Source organism: Carassius gibelio, chromosome A4 (genome assembly GCF_023724105.1).
Source record: "Carassius gibelio isolate Cgi1373 ecotype wild population from Czech Republic chromosome A4, carGib1.2-hapl.c, whole genome shotgun sequence".
In the NCBI taxonomy this organism is placed as follows: Eukaryota; Metazoa; Chordata; class Actinopteri; order Cypriniformes; family Cyprinidae; genus Carassius; species Carassius gibelio.
The window spans coordinates 18,517,803-18,536,891 of record NC_068374.1 but is presented as its reverse complement, the minus strand read 5'-3'; the positions used below and the strand labels follow the sequence as shown (position 1 = coordinate 18,536,891).

Sequence of the window (19,089 nt, the reverse complement as noted above, 5' to 3'; positions counted from 1 at the left end):
ACAAAGACTCAAAACAGGAGAACACTAACTACAAATAACACTCACGGTTATACAGGATACAATATCTCAATCACAGGTGAGGAACACACACACACATCAGAGGTACAATGAACCGACGCAAGACAGAGCACACTAGGAGATCTAAATAGGGGGAACAATCAAGACACGACAGGTGGCACAGATGGGACAATCAAGACACGACTAGGTTAACAAGGGGGGCGGGGCAAGGGAACGAGACAACACAAGCACATGGCCCAAAGACAAGGCCATGCGCTTGTACACAAAACACGGGTCTGTCATGATCCTGCCTCAAGACTAGGAAAAATCAAGGACACGAGGGCAGAATCATGACAGAACCCCTCCCTTAAGGAGCGGCTTCCAGACGCTCCTCAAGGGAACATCAAACACGGGACACGACTGACATGACAGACTGGGACACAGACACAACCCAACAAGACATGACAAATAATAACAACGGCAAACATGAATACACAATGGCAGGGTTGGGGTGGCATAACAAAAAAAACAAACAGGGAAGGGGAGGAGGTGGGACCACAAAGTTTATGGGGAACAGACCAGGGTGGGAGGGTGGGGCAGGAGTCTTAGGAGGACAGGACGAAGGCTGACGACGGGGGGTACGGGCAGGTCTGGGTGGTGAGGGGCAGGGAGGGGTCTCGGGACAACTGACAGGGGACATGACAGGAGCAGACAAGGGACGCGGGGCAACACTTACGGGACGCGGGGCAAGACTTACGGGACGCGGGGCAAGACTTACGGGACGCGGGGCAAGACTTACGGGACGCGGGGCAAGACTTACGGGACGCGGGGCAAGACTTACGGGACGCGGGGAGACGACATCTACTGGACACGGGGAGACGACATCTACTGGACACGGGGGGACCACAGGACACGGGGGGACATTAACGGGACACGGGGCCACATCAACGGGACACGGGGAGACAACGGCTGGACACTTGGGACTTCTGGGGACAGGGTCAGGGGACAAGACAGGACTGACGGGGATTTCTAAAATTTGGACAAGACGGGACAAATAATCAGAAAAGGCTTTAGCAGCTAGGACAATTGGCATCTCCTTATGAGATGAGACCGACTGTACAAGTGTCTTTGCTGCAGAGTCGGCCGCGGCTCTCTCCTCCGCTCTCACGACTGCCGACTTGAATACGGCTTTCTTCTTTGCCGCCTCGGGCACGCCAGCGCTCACCGCTGCTGGCTCGGGCACGTTCATCGCCGCTGGCTCGGGCACGCCCACCGCTGCTGGCTCGGGCACGCCAGCGCTCTCCGCTGCTGGCTCGGGCACGCTCACCGCTGCTGGCTCGGGCACGCCAGCGCTCTCCGCTGCTGGCTCGGGCACGCTCACCGCCGCTGGCTCGGGCACGCTCACCGCTGCTGGCTCGGGCACGCTCACCGCTGCTGGCTCGGGCACGCTCACCGCTGCTGGCTCGGGCACGCCAGCTCTCTCCGCTGCTGGCACGGGCACGCCAGCGCTCACCGCTGCTGGCACGGGAGGAGACAGGGTCACAGGACCGGCAGGCCCCTTCTTCCTCCTCTTCCTCCTCGGGCGCGGTGCAGAGGCTACAGCTGGGTCAGAGGCGGGTTGGGGGAGTTTGGTCTCGGGCAGGGCAGCCTCGGACGCCGAAGACTCTGAAGCTGACTCCCATGAAAGCCGTCTCCCTCGCTTGTTGGGGAGACTTAAGGTAGTGGGAGGTACCTCAGGATCTTGGGAGGGACCTAACTGATCCCCCAGGGTTGCCACGGCCAGGACACGACCCTCCGGGATCGCCGGCAGCTGGGTAGGTGGGGACCTCTGGGGCTCCTCCTCTCGCCCGCTCGCTCCGGAACGACCTCCCCTGGTCCCCCGGAACACCACAAGGCGAGAGCCCTCAAAACAATCTCGCTGGCTGGCTGATGCCATCCAGCATTGCCTCCTGTCTGCTGAGTTCCTTCGTGGTCGGTTCATTCTGTCAGGGTTTTGGTAGGGAGGAACTCAGGTGCAGACAGGAAGTAACTCAACACAGGATTTATTATACAAAAAGGGAAAAACAAAACCCACGAGGGGGAAAACAGGACTAGGGCAGATACAACAATAACTAAACAGGACTGATTAATCAAGATAAACAAAGACTCAAAACAGGAGAACACTAACTACAAATAACACTCACGGTTATACAGGATACAATATCTCAATCACAGGTGAGGAACACACACACACATCAGAGGTACAATGAACCGACGCAAGACAGAGCACACTAGGAGATCTAAATAGGGGGAACAATCAAGACACGACAGGTGGCACAGATGGGACAATCAAGACACGACTAGGTTAACAAGGGGGGCGGGGCAAGGGAACGAGACAACACAAGCACATGGCCCAAAGACAAGGCCATGCGCTTGTACACAAAACACGGGTCTGTCATGATCCTGCCTCAAGACTAGGAAAAATCAAGGACACGAGGGCAGAATCATGACACTTTTATTTTTTTAAGTGCAGCTTCTAAACACTTCAACAAAATGTACACATAGAAGACAAGTCATGCTATATGCATAGTTTCATGACTATACAACAATATATGGATGAGAGAAAATTAAAAAACTACCATACATCTGATGTCACTCTGTCCCTCTGTCACTGTGGGTAATGTGTGTGTGTGTGTGTTTGTGTGTTAAGTGTTTGTGTGTTAAGTGTGTGTGTGTTAAGTGTGTGTGCTGAGTTTGTGTGAATGTGTGAGAGAGGGGATGGGCTTGGTGTCAGAGAGAGAGAGAGAGAGAGAGAGAGGGAGGGAGACTTAATCATCTCTTTAATCACCAGCAGAAAAAAAATAAGCAATTTTGTGTTGTTGTTGTTTTTTCATCATTACAGCTTAAGAAATATCTTAGGCCTCAACATCAACTGTTGCTGCTTTATATAGCCTTCTCCCAAAATTAATAGTCATTAGTAAGCATTTTATAAATACAGCTATAATTAAATTGTTCATGGTTTATATGCACATTTATTTTGAGGAGATTAAAGGCTGTAATCTAACTAAAAAAATAATAATAAAAAAAAAATAAAAAAAAATAAACAAACACAGGACTCAGAAACATTTATTTCAAGATGCAATAAAAGAAAACTGTACACTATATATATATATATATATATATATATATATATATATATATATATATATATATATATATATACAATTGCATAAGTTTATATTAAATTTTTATCAAGTGTACAGCTAATAATAATAATAATAATAATAATAATAATAATAATAATAATAATGCATTTTACTTAAGGCGCCTTTCAAACCACTCAAGGTCACCGTACAACAAGTAACAACAGTAACAACAGTAACAATATTAAAACAAAAAATAACAGCAAATAACAATGTCAATAAAAAAACGCAATAATATTAGAATAGCACAACATATTGTGGAATACTATATTAAGACTTTATATATAGGCTTTATGAACAGATAGGTTTTGAGAGATTCTTGAAGTACTAGCATCACCTCCTCTTGTACGACGGTTTGAGGAATATATCTTCCAGATAGTACCGCCGCTCCCTATATGCAGAATACGCAGTCTTCGTAGGGCACCAACTCCCAGAGGGGGCACCATCCCAGTAGCTCAAAAAAAATAAAACATGCGCCATTCTCCCATCCGCGCTCGCGACCGCTCGGACATTTGCGGATGAATGTTCGTAATTGATGGATGGACATCTATGCCCGGGTAAAAGACATCAGCAATCCGGCACAGAGAAAAGAAAAATAAAGTAAAAAACAAAACAAAAACAGGCATAAATTTGGCTTGACATTGGACATTCGAGAGTCTCAAATTTAGGGACCTTCTCTAAAGTTACATGTGATATTGTTATACACTTTTCTAACATCAGTAGCATTTGAAGAGAATTACTTACAGTCATAAAAACAACTGTAATTGTTCATCTACGTGACAGCTATAATGCACAATTAAATTGAATGTTTGATATTTATTAAAACAAACTGTAAGTCATATATAAATTATGCTACTTTTTCACATGGACTCAATAGCATTTGAGGAGAAAGAATTGCAGTCATAAAACAATTTTAATCTGTTAATTTAGGTGTCAGCTACAATGCACACCTTATACATTTATATATATATTAAAATAAAGTGTTACTAAAGTTATATATATATTGTTCTGTGTATGTGATTTCAAAGTCTAGATGGGTCGGATTAACCCTTTAACTGCCGTATCCCTTAAAACTTGATTGCCAGAGGGTTACTGTAAATGCTTATGCCCGCTGGGCACAGTTTTCCCGATGCCACCGGGGGTGGCGTTGCACTGACGGCTTGAGCCCGCCATCGCTGCTTGCAGCTATATTTATTATTATTATTATTATTATTATTTTTTTTTTTTAAACCTTCCGGGCATTTTTGGGGGCCATAACATGCTCAAAAACTCTTGAAAATTGGCACACACATTGGAATCTGCGGCCATCAGGACGCCACAGAGACTGGGACCTGGGCGTGGCACAGAGGCTCTACAGCGCCCCCTGGAACACCGTCAGAAATCTTGAACCATAGCTCACACACGCTTGCATGTATTTATATGAAACTCAGTACACTTATAGATCTCATTGAGCTGAACAACTTTCGCGCTCTATGTCATAGGCTCCGCCCAACAGGAAGTCAGCTATTCAGGGCTGTTTAAAAAAAGCATGCTCTGGAATTTAATATACTTGTCATAGGTTTTTTACTTGATTCCCACGAAACTCGGTCAACATGATCTCAAGACATTGGGGATGAAAAATTGCGAGGGGATTTTTGATATCTCGAACGGTTTGCTCGTGGCGAGGCGTTGAAATTAGAGCAATAAATGAGAAACAGGAAATGCCTAATAACATCCACATACATTGCCTGAGTTTGATCAAACTTCATCGGTTTGTTCGCTGTATGATACCAATCGTATATATGTGACTATTAAGAGTCAACGTTATAGCGCCACCAACTGGCAGCAGGAAGTGTGTCATTTTCAAAATGCTTTGAATTCAGCATCTTATTTTTACTCGATTTGCTGCAAACTTCATCAGAATAATGACAAAACAAGGCCGATGAAAATCTGTTGTGGGGATATTGATATCTAATATAGTGTTGCCATGGCAACGTGTCAAACTTGAATATTCTGTTATGGTGAGTTTGAGGCAGATAACAAGCTCAGATTTACATGAAAGTCAAAACACATATCGGTATTATTGATAGCTAGACAATGGCAAAAGCTTTTAAAAGGGCGTGAAGGAGGCACTCTATAGCGCCACCTTTTGTCAAAAGTGGGGGGGTTAGTTTTAGCTACAGACACCAAACTTGGTACATAAATTGTTCTAATCAAGTCGGACAACTTTCTAATTCACAGTCATAAGCTACGATCAACAGGAAGTCGGCTATTTTGATTTGAATGTGTATTTTTGAGATTTTACAGTTGTGAATTAATGCATACTCCTCACAGGGGAAGTACACTATACACACCAAACTTTGTCAACATGAAGAAAAAATATTGAGGAACTTAAATTGCGAACGGATTTTGGTTAGCTTGAACGGTTTTGTCGTGGTGATTTTTTGAAATGACAGTAAAAAGGGAAACATTAATTGTCTTGTATGTTTAAATTGCAGCTTCCAAACACTTCAAAGCATTTTTTCATACAAAGATCAAATCATTCTGAGGAAATATGCATAGTTTCTTGACTTTACAACACTGTATGGATAACAGAAAATTAAAAAACTGTCAGACTTCTCAACTGACATGATCTCACTCTGGCCACTCTGTCTGTGTGAGGAAAGGGAGGGGGAGAGGGAGGGGGAGTGTGAGGGGGTTGGTGACTGTGAATGTTTGGTGACTGACAGTGTGTGTGGATTGTAGGGAGGGGCTGTCTGGCAGAGAGAGAGAGAGAGAGAGAGAGAGAGAGAAAGAGAGAGAGACCTAATCATCCCTTTAATAATCAGGAAAAAAAATCTGTATTTTAAATTGTTATTGTTTTTGTTGTTGCTAATGGTGGTGTTTTTTCCTTTCATTGCAGGTTAAGAAATCTCTTAGGCCTTATCCTTTTCTGACAGATTTAGGGATTTAAAAACATCCTAAGAATCCTTATTTGTGCTGCAAATAATAATTTCAAACTCATTTGATGCTGACCTATGACAACCTGTGATGTGACATGACATTTATTAATCTCATGGATGTAACAGTAAAACTCTTCAACTGACAGATAAAGCTGCAATGCAAGCAAAACTATTTCACAAATGCTTATAGGTCATTAAAATCATTACAAAACACTAATAAATTATTTAAGGATTTGGTAACACTGTAAAATAATGTCTAATTTGTTAACATTAGTAAATGCATTGGTAACACTTTATAATAACTGCACTCATTAGCTAAGCATTAGTAAATAGTTCATGATTATAAAGCCTTTTCCCTTAATAATAGTCATTATTAAGCAGTAATACATCTATAAATAAATTGTTCTTGGTTTAAAAGCACATATATTACAAAATAGATTAAAGTCTCAGTTGTCTTATTAAATAAATGAATAAACAAAACCCAGTTTGATTCAGAATTCAGAAATATTTATTTCAAGATGCAATAAAAGGAAACTGTACACTTGAATAGCTTTTGAGCGATTCTTGAAGGATTAGCATCACCTTCTCTTGTACGATGGTTTGAGGAATATATCTTCCAGATAGTACTGCCGCTCCCTATATGCAGAGTATGCAGTCTTCGTAGGGCACCAACTCCCAGAGGGGGCACCATCCCAGTTGCTCAAAAAAAAAAAAAACATGCTCCATTCTCCCATCTGTGCTCGCGACCGCTCACACCTCATGTTTGCGGCTGAATGTTCGTAATTGATGGATAGACATCTATGCCTGGGTATAGGACATCAGCAATCCGGCACAGAGAAAAGAAAACTAAAGAAAAAAAAACAGGCATAAAGTTGTCTTGACATTGGACATTCGAGAGTCTCAAATTTAGGGCCGGTCTCTAAAGTTACATGTGATATTGTTATACACTTTTCTAACGTCAGTAGCATTTGAAGAGAATGACTTACAGTCATAAAAACAACTGTAATTTTTCATCTAGGTGACAGCTATAATGCACAATTAATTTGAATGTTTGATATTTATTACAACAAACTGTAAGTCATATGTAAATTATGCTACTTTTTCACATGGGCTCATATGCAAATTTGAAGCTCAATAGCATTTGAGAAGAAAGACTTGCAGTCACAAAACAATTGTAATGTGTTCATATAGGTGTCAGCTACAATGCACACCTTATACATTTTTTATAAATATAAAAATAAAGTGTTACTAAAGTTATATATATATTGTTCTGTGTATGTGATTTCAAAGTCTAGATTGGTCGGATTAACCCTTTAACTGCCGCATCCCTTAAAACTTGATTGTCAGAGGGTTACTGTAAATGCTTATGCCCGCTGGGCACAGTTTTCCCAATGCCACCGGGGGTGGCGTTGCACTGATGGCTTGAGCCCGACATCGCTGCTTGCAGCTATATTTAAAACATTATTTTCTTAAAGTATTTATTTTACATGAAAGTACTAATTAGAATAATTTTCACCATGAATAGATAAAGTTGATAAACTTTTCCTTACGCATTTCAATAAAACTTTTTTGGAATCAGATTTACTGACTATATGCACATGATCAGGGCCTGGTTCCCCGGTAACGCTCACTCTTAGCGCGCTTAGAAGACTCGAAAGATATATCTTACCAAAGTTGTTTATGTTCCTAAGTGTATTCCCCGAAGTGTCCCTTAGGAAGCTTCTTAACACACTGCCTCTTATGTCCGACATTACAATGGTGCTGCCCCAAGTGATGGTGCTGAATTAGTTGGCATCGATTGCTCAGGAATCTAGCCCTTTGACCGTAGCCCTCTCCCACGACCTCGATGAAGCTCCCTGTAGCAAAAAACCTTAGCGCTGCAAGCAGCTGGACTTCAGGGCTTAAAGCAAAATTTCGCAGCATTAGCCTGGCAAGCGCAGGTCTGAGAAGGTCCAGCAGCTCCATAATGAGTTGTCTTGGGAAGCGATTATTTGTCTGTATATATATAGCCAACGTCAGGCAAAATGTCAAAAGGGCTTAAGTTTTGCCAAAAAAAAAAAAACTGACATGGACTAAACGGCTCTGCGGCCGGCGCCATCTTTGATTCAATACAAGGACACGTTGGATTGTTGCCATCGTTTATTGGACACCACCATGCTTACCCATTTATAGATAGATTATCCATTTAAGGCCAAATTGTTTGCAAGATTGTCATTATCAAAAGTGATTCGCTTTAATGACACTACGAAATAGCCTAGGCTAATTACCACCATATTTGTACCACCAAATCATGAAATGAGACTTGTTTCTATTACATCTGAAGCCCGAGAATCACCGTTATTAGCCATAGAGCTAGTCAACGGGTATACTATGTCAGAATGGCGGTCAGCGCTAGAAGTCGTCGGTCGCTCAGCGTTGCTATTACTGGACGGATCACTGTTATTAGACATAGAGCTAGTCGAAGGGTATATTCTGTCAGAAGGGCGGTCAGCGCAGGACGTCGTCGGTCGCTCAGCGTTGCTATTCCTGGACGGATCGCAGTTATTAGTCATAGACCTAGTTGACGAATCTATGTTGTTGATGTTGTGAGCTGTGGTGCGATCGGAAACTGTTAATGTGCCACCGTTCTGTGTGACGTTTTGACTTATAGCGACCTGCAACAGCATGCACAAATCAATGTTAGGACTTTGTTCTATTTCCGATTCTAATTGTTGTAATATATGAGTATTTTCATGATGACCGCTATTGAATGTAATTTCGGTCAAATTTGGATACTGATCTATCAATTGTTGTAATATATCGCACAAGTCATGGGATGGCACTGTGTGCATTTCTATAGCGTTCTGCAACAGGTCTACAAGAGATTGGTCTGTATGACAGCTATGTACACCCCCGACATCCAATAGCAACAATGCTGGTAAAAAGATAGTGAACCTATGAGGAAATATAAATCACAGTCACATCATAGCATATAAGATTACAAAAAGAAGGTTACACACAAAATAGTTGGTACATAGAAAAAGCTACAAATCAAGTATAGGAGAAGACTACAATTCAAAATGACATGGCACCTAGAGACACTAAAAATCAAGTGTAGGAGCAGACTACGATTCAAGATGATCATTTACAAAAACTTCAAATCAAAATGTCATGTTACATAGAAAAAACTACAAATCAAGTATAGGAAAAGACTACAATTCAAATGGCATAGTACCTAGAGAAACTACAAATCAAGTGTTGGAGAAGACTACGATTTCAAGATGGTTGTTTACAAAACCTACAAATCAAAATGTCATGGTACATAGAAAAACTACAAATCAAGTATAGGAGAATGCTACATTTGAAGATGGTCGCTTAAAAACTACAAATCAAAATGATCTCTTAAAAAAAAAAAGAGTACAATTAAATACCAGCAAAAAGATTACATATAAATGATAATATAAAATAAATCGCGATACATTAAAAGTATATAGCATACAACAGAGTGTAGGTAGGTACAGCACACACAAACAGATCAGTATTAATATAGAAAATTACAAAATCATTGTCTATCGATGTTGAAGACATCCATTAATTGCACACAGCAACTATACGATCAGCGTTCTCTCTCTTAGCCCTCGATTGTAATACCTCTTGTACCGAAGAGTAATTTTCAGACATTTGCTCTTGCAACCGCTCCAGACAAATCTCTATAGACTGCTGTAGATTGTCTTGAAGGTAACGAAGTCTGGCGTCCACGTTGCTATTTATTTCAGTGAAGAAGGCCTCCTGTCTATTAAGAATCTCATTGTACATAGAGTCATGTCTTTTAATCAACTCTTCGAACAAAGTTGCAATTCTCTCATTTACAGAATCATTCCGAGCATCATTACTTCGAAACTCAGACCTTAATCCTGGCTCCTCCCCGGACACGGACTCTGCCTACCCATCTGTGTCGAATCCTCGCTGCGTACACTCGACCAATCAGCGTTTTGCCAGTCATTTATTTGAGTATCAGTCCAGTTAGCGGCATTGTCCACACCATTGGATACAGCGTCTGAAAAGAATACCAGTAGTTTAAATAATTAGCAGATGAAAATTGTAGTATCCATTACCATTTTAAATATTTATAGTTATAACAATAAATTTTCTTTGATTTAGCAAAATCATGAAAAATATAATCTTAAATACATTATGCAACCATACCTTGATCTATCTCGGGCTCAGCATCATCAGCGGATTTGACAGACTCTGCCGAGCTATCTGCATAGAATAATCAGAGGTTAAAATGTTGTGAATAAACAATAAAAAATAAAAAAATAAAAAATAAAAAAATAAATTGAAAAAAATAAAAAAAATAATTTAATAAATAAATTAATAATAAACAAATTAATGATAAATAAAAAATAAATACATAATAAAAAAAATAAATTAAAATTAATAAATACATAAAAAACTAATAAAAATAAATAAATTAAAACCAATAAATAAATAAAATATTAACAATAACAACAATTAGAATTATTTTATCATAATAAATATATTAAATAAATAAATTGCACCAAAAGTTGGAACCATATTATCTTACGAATAATTTAATAATTAATTACCTGTGTGTGAATTTGCTCTCTATGTTGGTCGGAATGATACATCCGTCCTTTTCTTTCTCAAAGGGGCTGTGTGATGGGTTTCTGCTATTGCTACAATTGCTAGGACCAGCACAGTCATCACTTTCACCCTCGTCCTGAGTCAGGTCCACGAAATTAGGCTGTGTAATTACACGAAGCAACTCTAGAAAATAAAGAAAATAATTTCTGTTATAACTAAGTTCTCATCATACAAATCAGAGTATTTAGCTACAGCTAACAGTCACAAACAAAAACCGATACTGTTCCGTTCACAAATAGAACGAGTCTCTGCACTGGTTCCGTATCAGTTACAAATGATCATTACTTACCTATATGGCCCTAAATGGTTCAGCTCCTGCATACCTAACTAGCCTTCTACCACGCTACAACCCATCACGCACCCTAAGGTCACAAAACGCTGGACTTTTGGTAGTTCCTAGGATAGCAAAGTCCACTAAAGGAGGTAGAGCTTTCTCACATTTGGCTCCCAAACTCTGGAATAGCCTTCCTGATAATGTTCGGGGTTCAGACACACTCTCTCTGTTTAAATCTAGATTAAAACACATCTTTTTCGCCAAGCATACGAATAATGTATCTTTTAAATTGTGAGTGTAGTTGCATCTGATCAAATGTGCATTTTTATTTTATTTACATGTGTGACTGCATCATATAATAACTATTAATTAATAATATTGATAATTCATCGTCTGGCTGACTACGTCTTGTATTATTATTATTATTTTTTATTTATTATAAAATCCTGTCAAACGTGCACAAACTACTAGCTACTACTAATTATTGTAGAAACATAATTTTCTGTAAAGTTGCTTTGTAACGATTTGTATTGTAAAAAGCGCTATACAAATAAACTTGAATTGAATTGAATTGAACGAGTGTAGAAATTCAAAAGAAATATCAAATTTTTAAAATATATACAACTTTTGTCTTACCATTCTGGGTACCCGTTTCCCATATGAGTTTTACATCTGTTATAATTAATGAAAAACAATTATGTTGTACTTATTTAAACACACACACACACACACACACACTTAGAAATAAAACATGAAAAAAAGTATATACAAAGTCAGAAGAAAGATTCATTTTAAAAGTATAAAATAAATAAGTTACCATTTTGCAAGACTTGCCCTTCAATCATGCGGACATCTTCTATAGATAAACATAAGATAGTGTTGTATTTCAGATATTTACTGTAAATAGATAGATGGCTTCACAAAAAAGAGAGTAATTCAGCATGTGGCTCTGTGTAAACATCATCGCTGACTCCGATGAATAACAGCGTATACTCGAATACGTCACAAAAGTACATGATGTTTAGTAAGAAAATTAAGTTTAAAAGTATGCAATATCTACTTTACCGTTTTGCGAAGTACATTATCTATAGATAAGCACAGGTAAGTATTCTAACCCAGGTATTCAAAAATTAAAATGGATGAAAAGTCTCACAGAAATTAATCCAATGTATATGTTGCCCCCCAGAAGGGCTATGGCAATGCTAACTACACCACCCCTTGGACCAAACCCGTAATGGCAAGGGGATTCGGTTACAAAAAGAGCACACGCACAGGCTTTGTTTAGCAAAGTAGAAAAGTACAATCTTTATTTTTTCTTGAATTAAAATTCAGTCGCTTTTGGTTATCAGTAAATAAAAAAAAACAAAAAAATACATAATTTGACAAAGGGATAAGTCATAGGAGGGCGGGCTCCGGGTTACAAGCTGGACCAAGCCTAGGTTTCAATACCACAAGTGAACTAAAGCACACCACTCTTATGGTAGAACAAACACTACAAACTCAGCCTACATAACCACAGCAATCATGCCACTTGATACACACATCACAGCACTACACTGCACACATCAGTTCAAAATGGGTGAAACACTAAGGAAACCAGACTAGAACCTAATAAGCCTGTCTATCCTATGGGCCCAATCCACCCCAAGACTATGAATAGGGAGGGGGAAGGAACAAAACAACAACAGAAAAAAAAAGGAAACCGCTAGCCGGTGCAATCTTTTACAACCCACCGGGTAGCGGGAGAAAAAATAAATAAATAAATAAACGAATCGGAAACGTGCCTAACAAAAAAAAACACAGCACCTGTACATTCATACACATTCGAGAGAACAGCAGCCAACAATCGGATTGTGGCAGCCCCTGCCTACAATCTAGCGATTGGGTGAACAGACAGTGTTCCGGTACGTCACAATCTCCCCAAGGTCACGGAGCACTCCTCTGCGCTCGGCAGTCTAGGCATTCCAAACATGTTGTTTCGAAAGAGTGCACACACACAAACAATAGCGCCGTTGGCAAGCACTCTGCAACCCCTTGCGCTACAAACAGCACCACGAAGCACTGCTGCACTCTGACACCTTAGCAGCTAACTACAATGTATCGCTCCCGGCATGAGGACCCCAGGTGCCTATAAACCTGCCTGTTCCCAATTTCTGACCACTCCCACCCACATTAGGTACCATAGCAACCCGAGAGGGAGTGAAAGCGATCGGAAGCAGTGAAAGAGGGAAAAGAGAGAGGGCAACATAGAATGCCTCGAACTCACAGGCTACATATAGCTCTGCATTAATAATCTGACTTTGGCCCATAACAGCAGATGTTCGAATACCGTCCAAAAGAGTCAAATGTGCAGTAAAAAGTTAATCTTTACAAGTATAAATTACTTAACCATCATTTTCATCGATCAGCTCTGCTGCCACTACAAAAATAAAAGCAATTAAATGAAAATAATTTTATCGTGTAAAATTATCCGTGTATTAAACATCGTAAAAGAGATTAATTTACATTTATTAATCTGGCTAAAAGCATTTTTCTCCGTGTGTCCTATAAGATTAAATCTATTAAAATAGAAAGCAAATTGAAAACGTCTAATCACCCCTTTAATCCTTAAATTTTAATTATATCTGATTTTTAAATAAATAATTTAACTCACCTTAGTCCATAACGTCTCGGGGAAAATACAAGCTCAGTAGAGGTGGGCAGATCGATACTAATATCGATAATATCGATACCAACCTTGGTATCGGTATTGATCGATACCAACGAGAAAATATCGATACTTAAGTGTCAGTTTCTCTCGTTTTGCGACCTGGCCGTGTTTGTCAAAATGCTGCTGCTGTCACAGAGCAGAGCAGGCTCTTAAGAGTGCTGCTCGTCCTCGACACTGCTCTCCGCCCCCTCTCCTATGTTGTACCGTCACGTGACTCACCACTAGCGCTACCACCGAGATATATCCATCTGCAGACCCGCAGCACAGCCGTTTCAGAACCGCTGTTTCAGAACCGGAAGCGAGGAGCGGAGCTTACGTACTTACCAGAGCAGCGCCACCCACGGTTTTGAAGTATAATTGGCTTTTATTCATAAGAAACGTTATACTTTATGTGCGCATGTTACAACGACACATTAAAAAAAAATTGTTTAATATAATTGTATATACTTATTCATTTAATTGCATTACGTGAGCTATTTCCTTGAGTTCGAGATAATAAAAATTAATTGAAACTTAAGGCATTTTATATGAAATATACTTTAATCACAACATAAAAAAATATACTTCAAAGCAAAGAACATGTGTATCATGCATTTCACTACAAAAAAATTAAAACATTGCTGTAAAAATCTTCAAACACACAAAATTTTAAAAGAAACAAATCAAAAACTAGATAATTAAAGTTTATGGAATAAACTTGCTAAACAATTTGCCATGACAATTTTGTATAAAATGAAAATGACAATTTACAAAACAAACAATTCACACATTGTCATGACCATATGGCATTAATTTAAATTAAAATGTATCAAATGAACAGTTCAGTTTTAGGCCCATTTTGTCATGACATTCTTGTATAACTAATTCCATGTCATCCCTGAACTGAAAAAGAAACGTAAAGGGCTCCCTCGAAGAGTCTGTGCTTTCACTGAGATCATTGAGGGCCTTTTCCTTTTCCTCCTCAGTCATGGTGAGGAAAAGAGGCTCTTCCACCGGCCCTCTGAGCAGATGGTTATTGGAATCAATCCATTTCACAGCTTCTGCCATGTCTCGGATTACTGGTAGCTCCTTGATTACAGAATATTAAAGAAAAAATTAATTTTTACATTTCTTACAGATGTTTATATATGGATGCATTTATGTATTTACATGTATTTGTGTGTGATTAGTCAACATTTGAAGTGGATCAAAAGAGTTAATCAGTAAGTTGTCCTAAGACAAGAATGGTTATTGTTTTGATTTTAATACAACTTTGATGAAACGTTTTGATCCACTTCAACTGTACATATGTGTGTATATATGGGCTTTATATCTGAGACATACCTCACTGCTGCTAAGCTCAGCTGGTTCTCTGTGTGGAAGAGCCTCTTGAAGGGTATCTGCACTGTAATATACATATTTTGGTTCATTTAAAAATGATCAGAAGGGGGTGCAAATGTAATGGTGGGCTGGAGGAAATGTCCAGTATTTACCTTTCAGAGAAAACCCCAAAGTTCTCTAAAAGAATTAGAGTCCACCATCTCCGAATCTTTGGCATGTCACACTGGAAGAAAAAGGAAAAAAAATAACTGAAATATTAAAATATTAACAGCTACAACAACATCAGTTAAACACATTTACCTTTATAATTACTTACAGATGTAAAATCAAAGGGTGCTCCCAAGGCAAGATGTAGAGCATACTGGAATAAAAAAAAAGAAAACAAATTATACACACACACACACACACTCTCTCTCTGTAAATGCAAAACAATAATAAAAAAACCTGCCTTGTTCCTCATAAATAAACCAATTATGGTGTAATTATTTAGTTATAAATAAAACAATACCATCAACATGAAGACTCCACAGTCCACACCACCAATCTGTTGGGGGATATCCTAAAAAATAATAATAATAAAATATAAAAAAAAAACCTTTTACAATGTTTGACACTTCCCACTATCCCAACTTTAGCATACTTCCTATAACCAACCTTGTTTTTTATTAGCATCCATGTTCCAGGTGCAATTTTGGCTGTCATCTCGCTGCAACAAAAATACACATAATAAACATATTTGCTAATATGCAAAATTACATACAGTTTGATGCTCTGAAACCATAGCAGTCAACAGTATTTGGGTCTTTCTTGTAAAAACTGTCACACCATGCAAAGACAGAACATCATGCAAGTAACCATTAAGCAAGCTTATTAAACTCTTGCACAGAACACAGCAAAACTTGAACACAAACATTGAACAGCGAACCTTGAACAGCAAGCCTGAACTTAGAACCTTGAACATTTTCACTATTTTATTTTTGCAACCTGAAAGCTTTCATATATCTCCCATCACCCAACCCATATGGATTGGTTGAATCTAGGAAGAACATGTGTCTATCTTTTGGCTTCATGACCTGCAAAAAAATGTTAGCTCTTCCAAATCATGAAATTGTATTTCTGAATTGTGATAAGACAAACACAGTAAATTTTTTTTGACAGTTAATTTTTTTGAAAGTTAAATAGCTTGATCACAAATGACATACACACAACATCCAGTGTCCTGGCTTCCAAGCAGAGAAGATAATGCAGTCTTTTAGTGCAATGTTATCCTGTAAACAATACATATATATAAAAACAAAAAAAAACATTCAGATGGTTAAAATAAAATTGGTCACTGCTGTAAATGGTATGTAACTTTGTGGCCTCACTGGAAATGACAAGGATGGGTCCAGATTAGTTGGAGGCAACCAGGTCACCACAACATATGCATTAGCTGTCCACACATCCAATCCCTACAACATAACGTACTTATGTAAGACTATAAACAAGCTAGACAACTATGTCTCAGGTTATTTGCAGCTTTATACAAATACTTACTCGTTCCATAGAGACCAAAGTAATTACTTCAAGACAGCTGTTTGCAATCTGAATTTTTTTAAAAGAAAATTGTAAAGAGTCACAGTCATTTCTTAATATTATTGTATGTTACTTTGTATCAACTTACTGTTGCCTCCAACTGCTCATTGAGACCGAGAGTCCAGAAATCTTTTCTTTTCAGAACCACGTTTCCAACTTCAGCAATTGTCTCATCTTGGTCGCCTGTCCCCAAAGCCCATTCAAGCTTAGAGAGAAGAAAAAAATGATTAAAAAAAACATTTTTGGTTTGCCATTGCAACATCAAATAAAACCGAATACCTTTCACATACCATTACTGATTGCCTATGAGTTGGCACACAATCCCAACAATCTCTACTGGCAGACAGGCATTTATAATTACACACCATTTCAGTTTCTGCTGTAATAATAAAAATTTGAAAATTACATACAACAACTTTATGCATTACAGCTTTATGATATATTAAAACTTATACAGGTTTACACTTACTACTGGTTGGGACCGTCATTGATGTCGGGGTAACATGCTCCATCTCAATGTCTGTGGGGACTAGCTCGTCTATAGAGATGTCCGAAACTGGGCATCTTTTTCTGATCACAGGCCTTACACAAACCCTTCCTGAGAAGACTGCTGGTGTAGTTGGCACTGCAGTGGTTGGAGATGGTGTGGTCAGAACTGCAGTGGTAGGAGATGGTTTCCCTCTCACAGCTGGTGTGGTCAGCACTGCAGTGGTTGAAGATGGTGTCCCTCTCACAGCTGGTGTGGTCAATGCTGCAGTGGTTGGAGATGGAATTGTGGCTGAAGTTGGAGGTGGGTTTTTTTTGCAAACCTGTACATGTTTTTCAAAATCACCTCTCTTTAAAATTGTTGTTTCACAGTATGGACAGTGGTGATGTAGAGCTGGTCTACATCCTAGTCCACATCTGTGTATAGTATAGCCTAAAATAAATTAATAAGTAAATTGGTAACCTATTACACAATAATATATTGTAAGTACATATTAAACAAATCAAGATACCTCCACAGACTACTGCCTTGTTAAAGTGGCTTTGAAGATGGGTTTTTAATTTGACCAGTTTGGCTGGCTTAAACACGCTGGCCGCGCAAAAAGGGCAGTGATAATTGCTGCAACACTTGTTGCACTGCTGCAGCTCAGGTAATGCGTCACCATTCTGAATAGTTATATGTCTCTATAAGAGATGAAAGCACGACAAATGGGATTAAAATAGCTAAACTATACGGTAACATTATTTCACAAACAATGCATACAACAGGTGAAACGAGAACAAACTATTCATATGCAAGGCCCATTTACAACACGAGATTAATCAAAACATCCGCAGAAAACTTCTACACCTTAAAAACGACAACAAATTGAAGATTCAATAAGACAATGAAGCCAATCACAAATTAAATATAAACACCTAATAAAAACTTGTGAAAACTAATGAAAATTATTCACCATATGACAGCAAAAGTACTCACCGTGCTCTCCGCCATTTCTAGGTGTTAATAGCTCCGCCCCTCACTTCCGGTTCTGAAACAGCGGTTCTGAAACGGCGGTTCTAAAACGGCTGTGCTGCGGGTCTGCAGATGGATACTATTGCTACCACCAGCAGTCAGGCGCGCGCACCGCTCAGTCGCGCATTTCTAACAGCAGTCAGTCAGAGGCGGAGAGAAAGAGGAGCGTTGTATGGCTGTATTTTCAGGCCGATCTACCCTTTTTGTGTAGTGACAGTGATACTAGTTTCTATATTTAAACTTCACCTAGATGTGCACCAGACTTAATTATTTTTATTATTTTATCAATAGCTGATTCTCCAAGAGCAGTGGATATTACACGGCGCCTATCAGAAATGATTGTGAAGGACCTGCAGCCTCTTTCCATAGTGGAAGATGTCGGCTTCAGGAATTTTGTATAAGAAGAATTTGTTTTACATTGTGAAGTAAAACGTTGTGAACTAAAGAAGGAGAAGTGAACTAAAGAGGAGAAACATTTATTTATTAGCATGCTACTTGAAAAGAGAATTTGTTTTTACATTTTTTATATTTGTGAAGTAATCATTTTGTAACTTTGTTTATTTAAATAAATCAGAAGTAACCAAAAGTTGTTTCTGAACAAAAGCTTTTGTAGTACTGATTAATAACCCAAAATGCAAATCACAAAAAAAAATTTAAAGTCATGAAAATTCATTTAGATTTAGGTTGAAGACGCATCCACCTTAATTATTAAAAAGTATCGGTATCGGCGATACTGGCCCTGTATTTACTTGGTATCGGATCGATACCAAATCTAGCGGTATCGCACACCTCTAAAGCTCAGTTGTTAAAAATACGATCAGAAAATGAATGGAGCTCAGAAGTGAGGGGGCGTGTCTACTTTTATAGATCCTCGGAGCATATTAAAGCTATTTGAGATTACCAAGCAGAATATTTGTTTTTCGTAGTGAATATTATACTTTAAACTGTGAATAGACCAAATC

At 39.0% G+C, this 19,089-nt stretch overlaps 1 protein-coding gene and 1 long non-coding RNA gene across 2 annotated transcripts; both read right to left on the bottom strand.

Moving 5' to 3' along the window:
• Positions 1-7,911: 7,911 nt before the first annotated feature.
• On the bottom strand, positions 7,912-10,969 carry LOC127972354 (uncharacterized). Its single transcript, XR_008157074.1, has 3 exons — positions 10,690-10,969; positions 10,286-10,342; positions 7,912-10,136 (listed from the first exon to the last, which is right to left on the bottom strand). It is a non-coding gene; the product is annotated as an uncharacterized LOC127972354 (long non-coding RNA).
• Positions 10,970-16,358: 5,389 nt separating this feature from the next.
• Positions 16,359-18,207, bottom strand: LOC127970893 (uncharacterized). Its single transcript, XM_052573601.1, has 7 exons — positions 18,092-18,207; positions 17,625-17,796; positions 17,096-17,545; positions 16,917-17,005; positions 16,715-16,831; positions 16,588-16,635; positions 16,359-16,502 (listed from the first exon to the last, which is right to left on the bottom strand). Exons 1-7 carry the CDS (start codon positions 18,104-18,106, stop codon positions 16,359-16,361), a joined length of 1,035 nt encoding a protein of 344 aa, XP_052429561.1. The 5' UTR covers positions 18,107-18,207.
• Positions 18,208-19,089: the final 882 nt, after the last annotated feature.

Coding starts and splice junctions, on each gene's coding strand:
- LOC127970893 (XM_052573601.1), bottom strand. Junction 16,832..16,916: donor CTCATAGGCAATCAGTAATG/GTATGTGAAAGG, acceptor CTTCTCTCTAAG/CTTGAATGGGCTTTGGGGAC. Junction 16,636..16,714: donor ATGAGCAGTTGGAGGCAACA/GTAAGTTGATAC, acceptor AAAAAAATTCAG/ATTGCAAACAGCTGTCTTGA.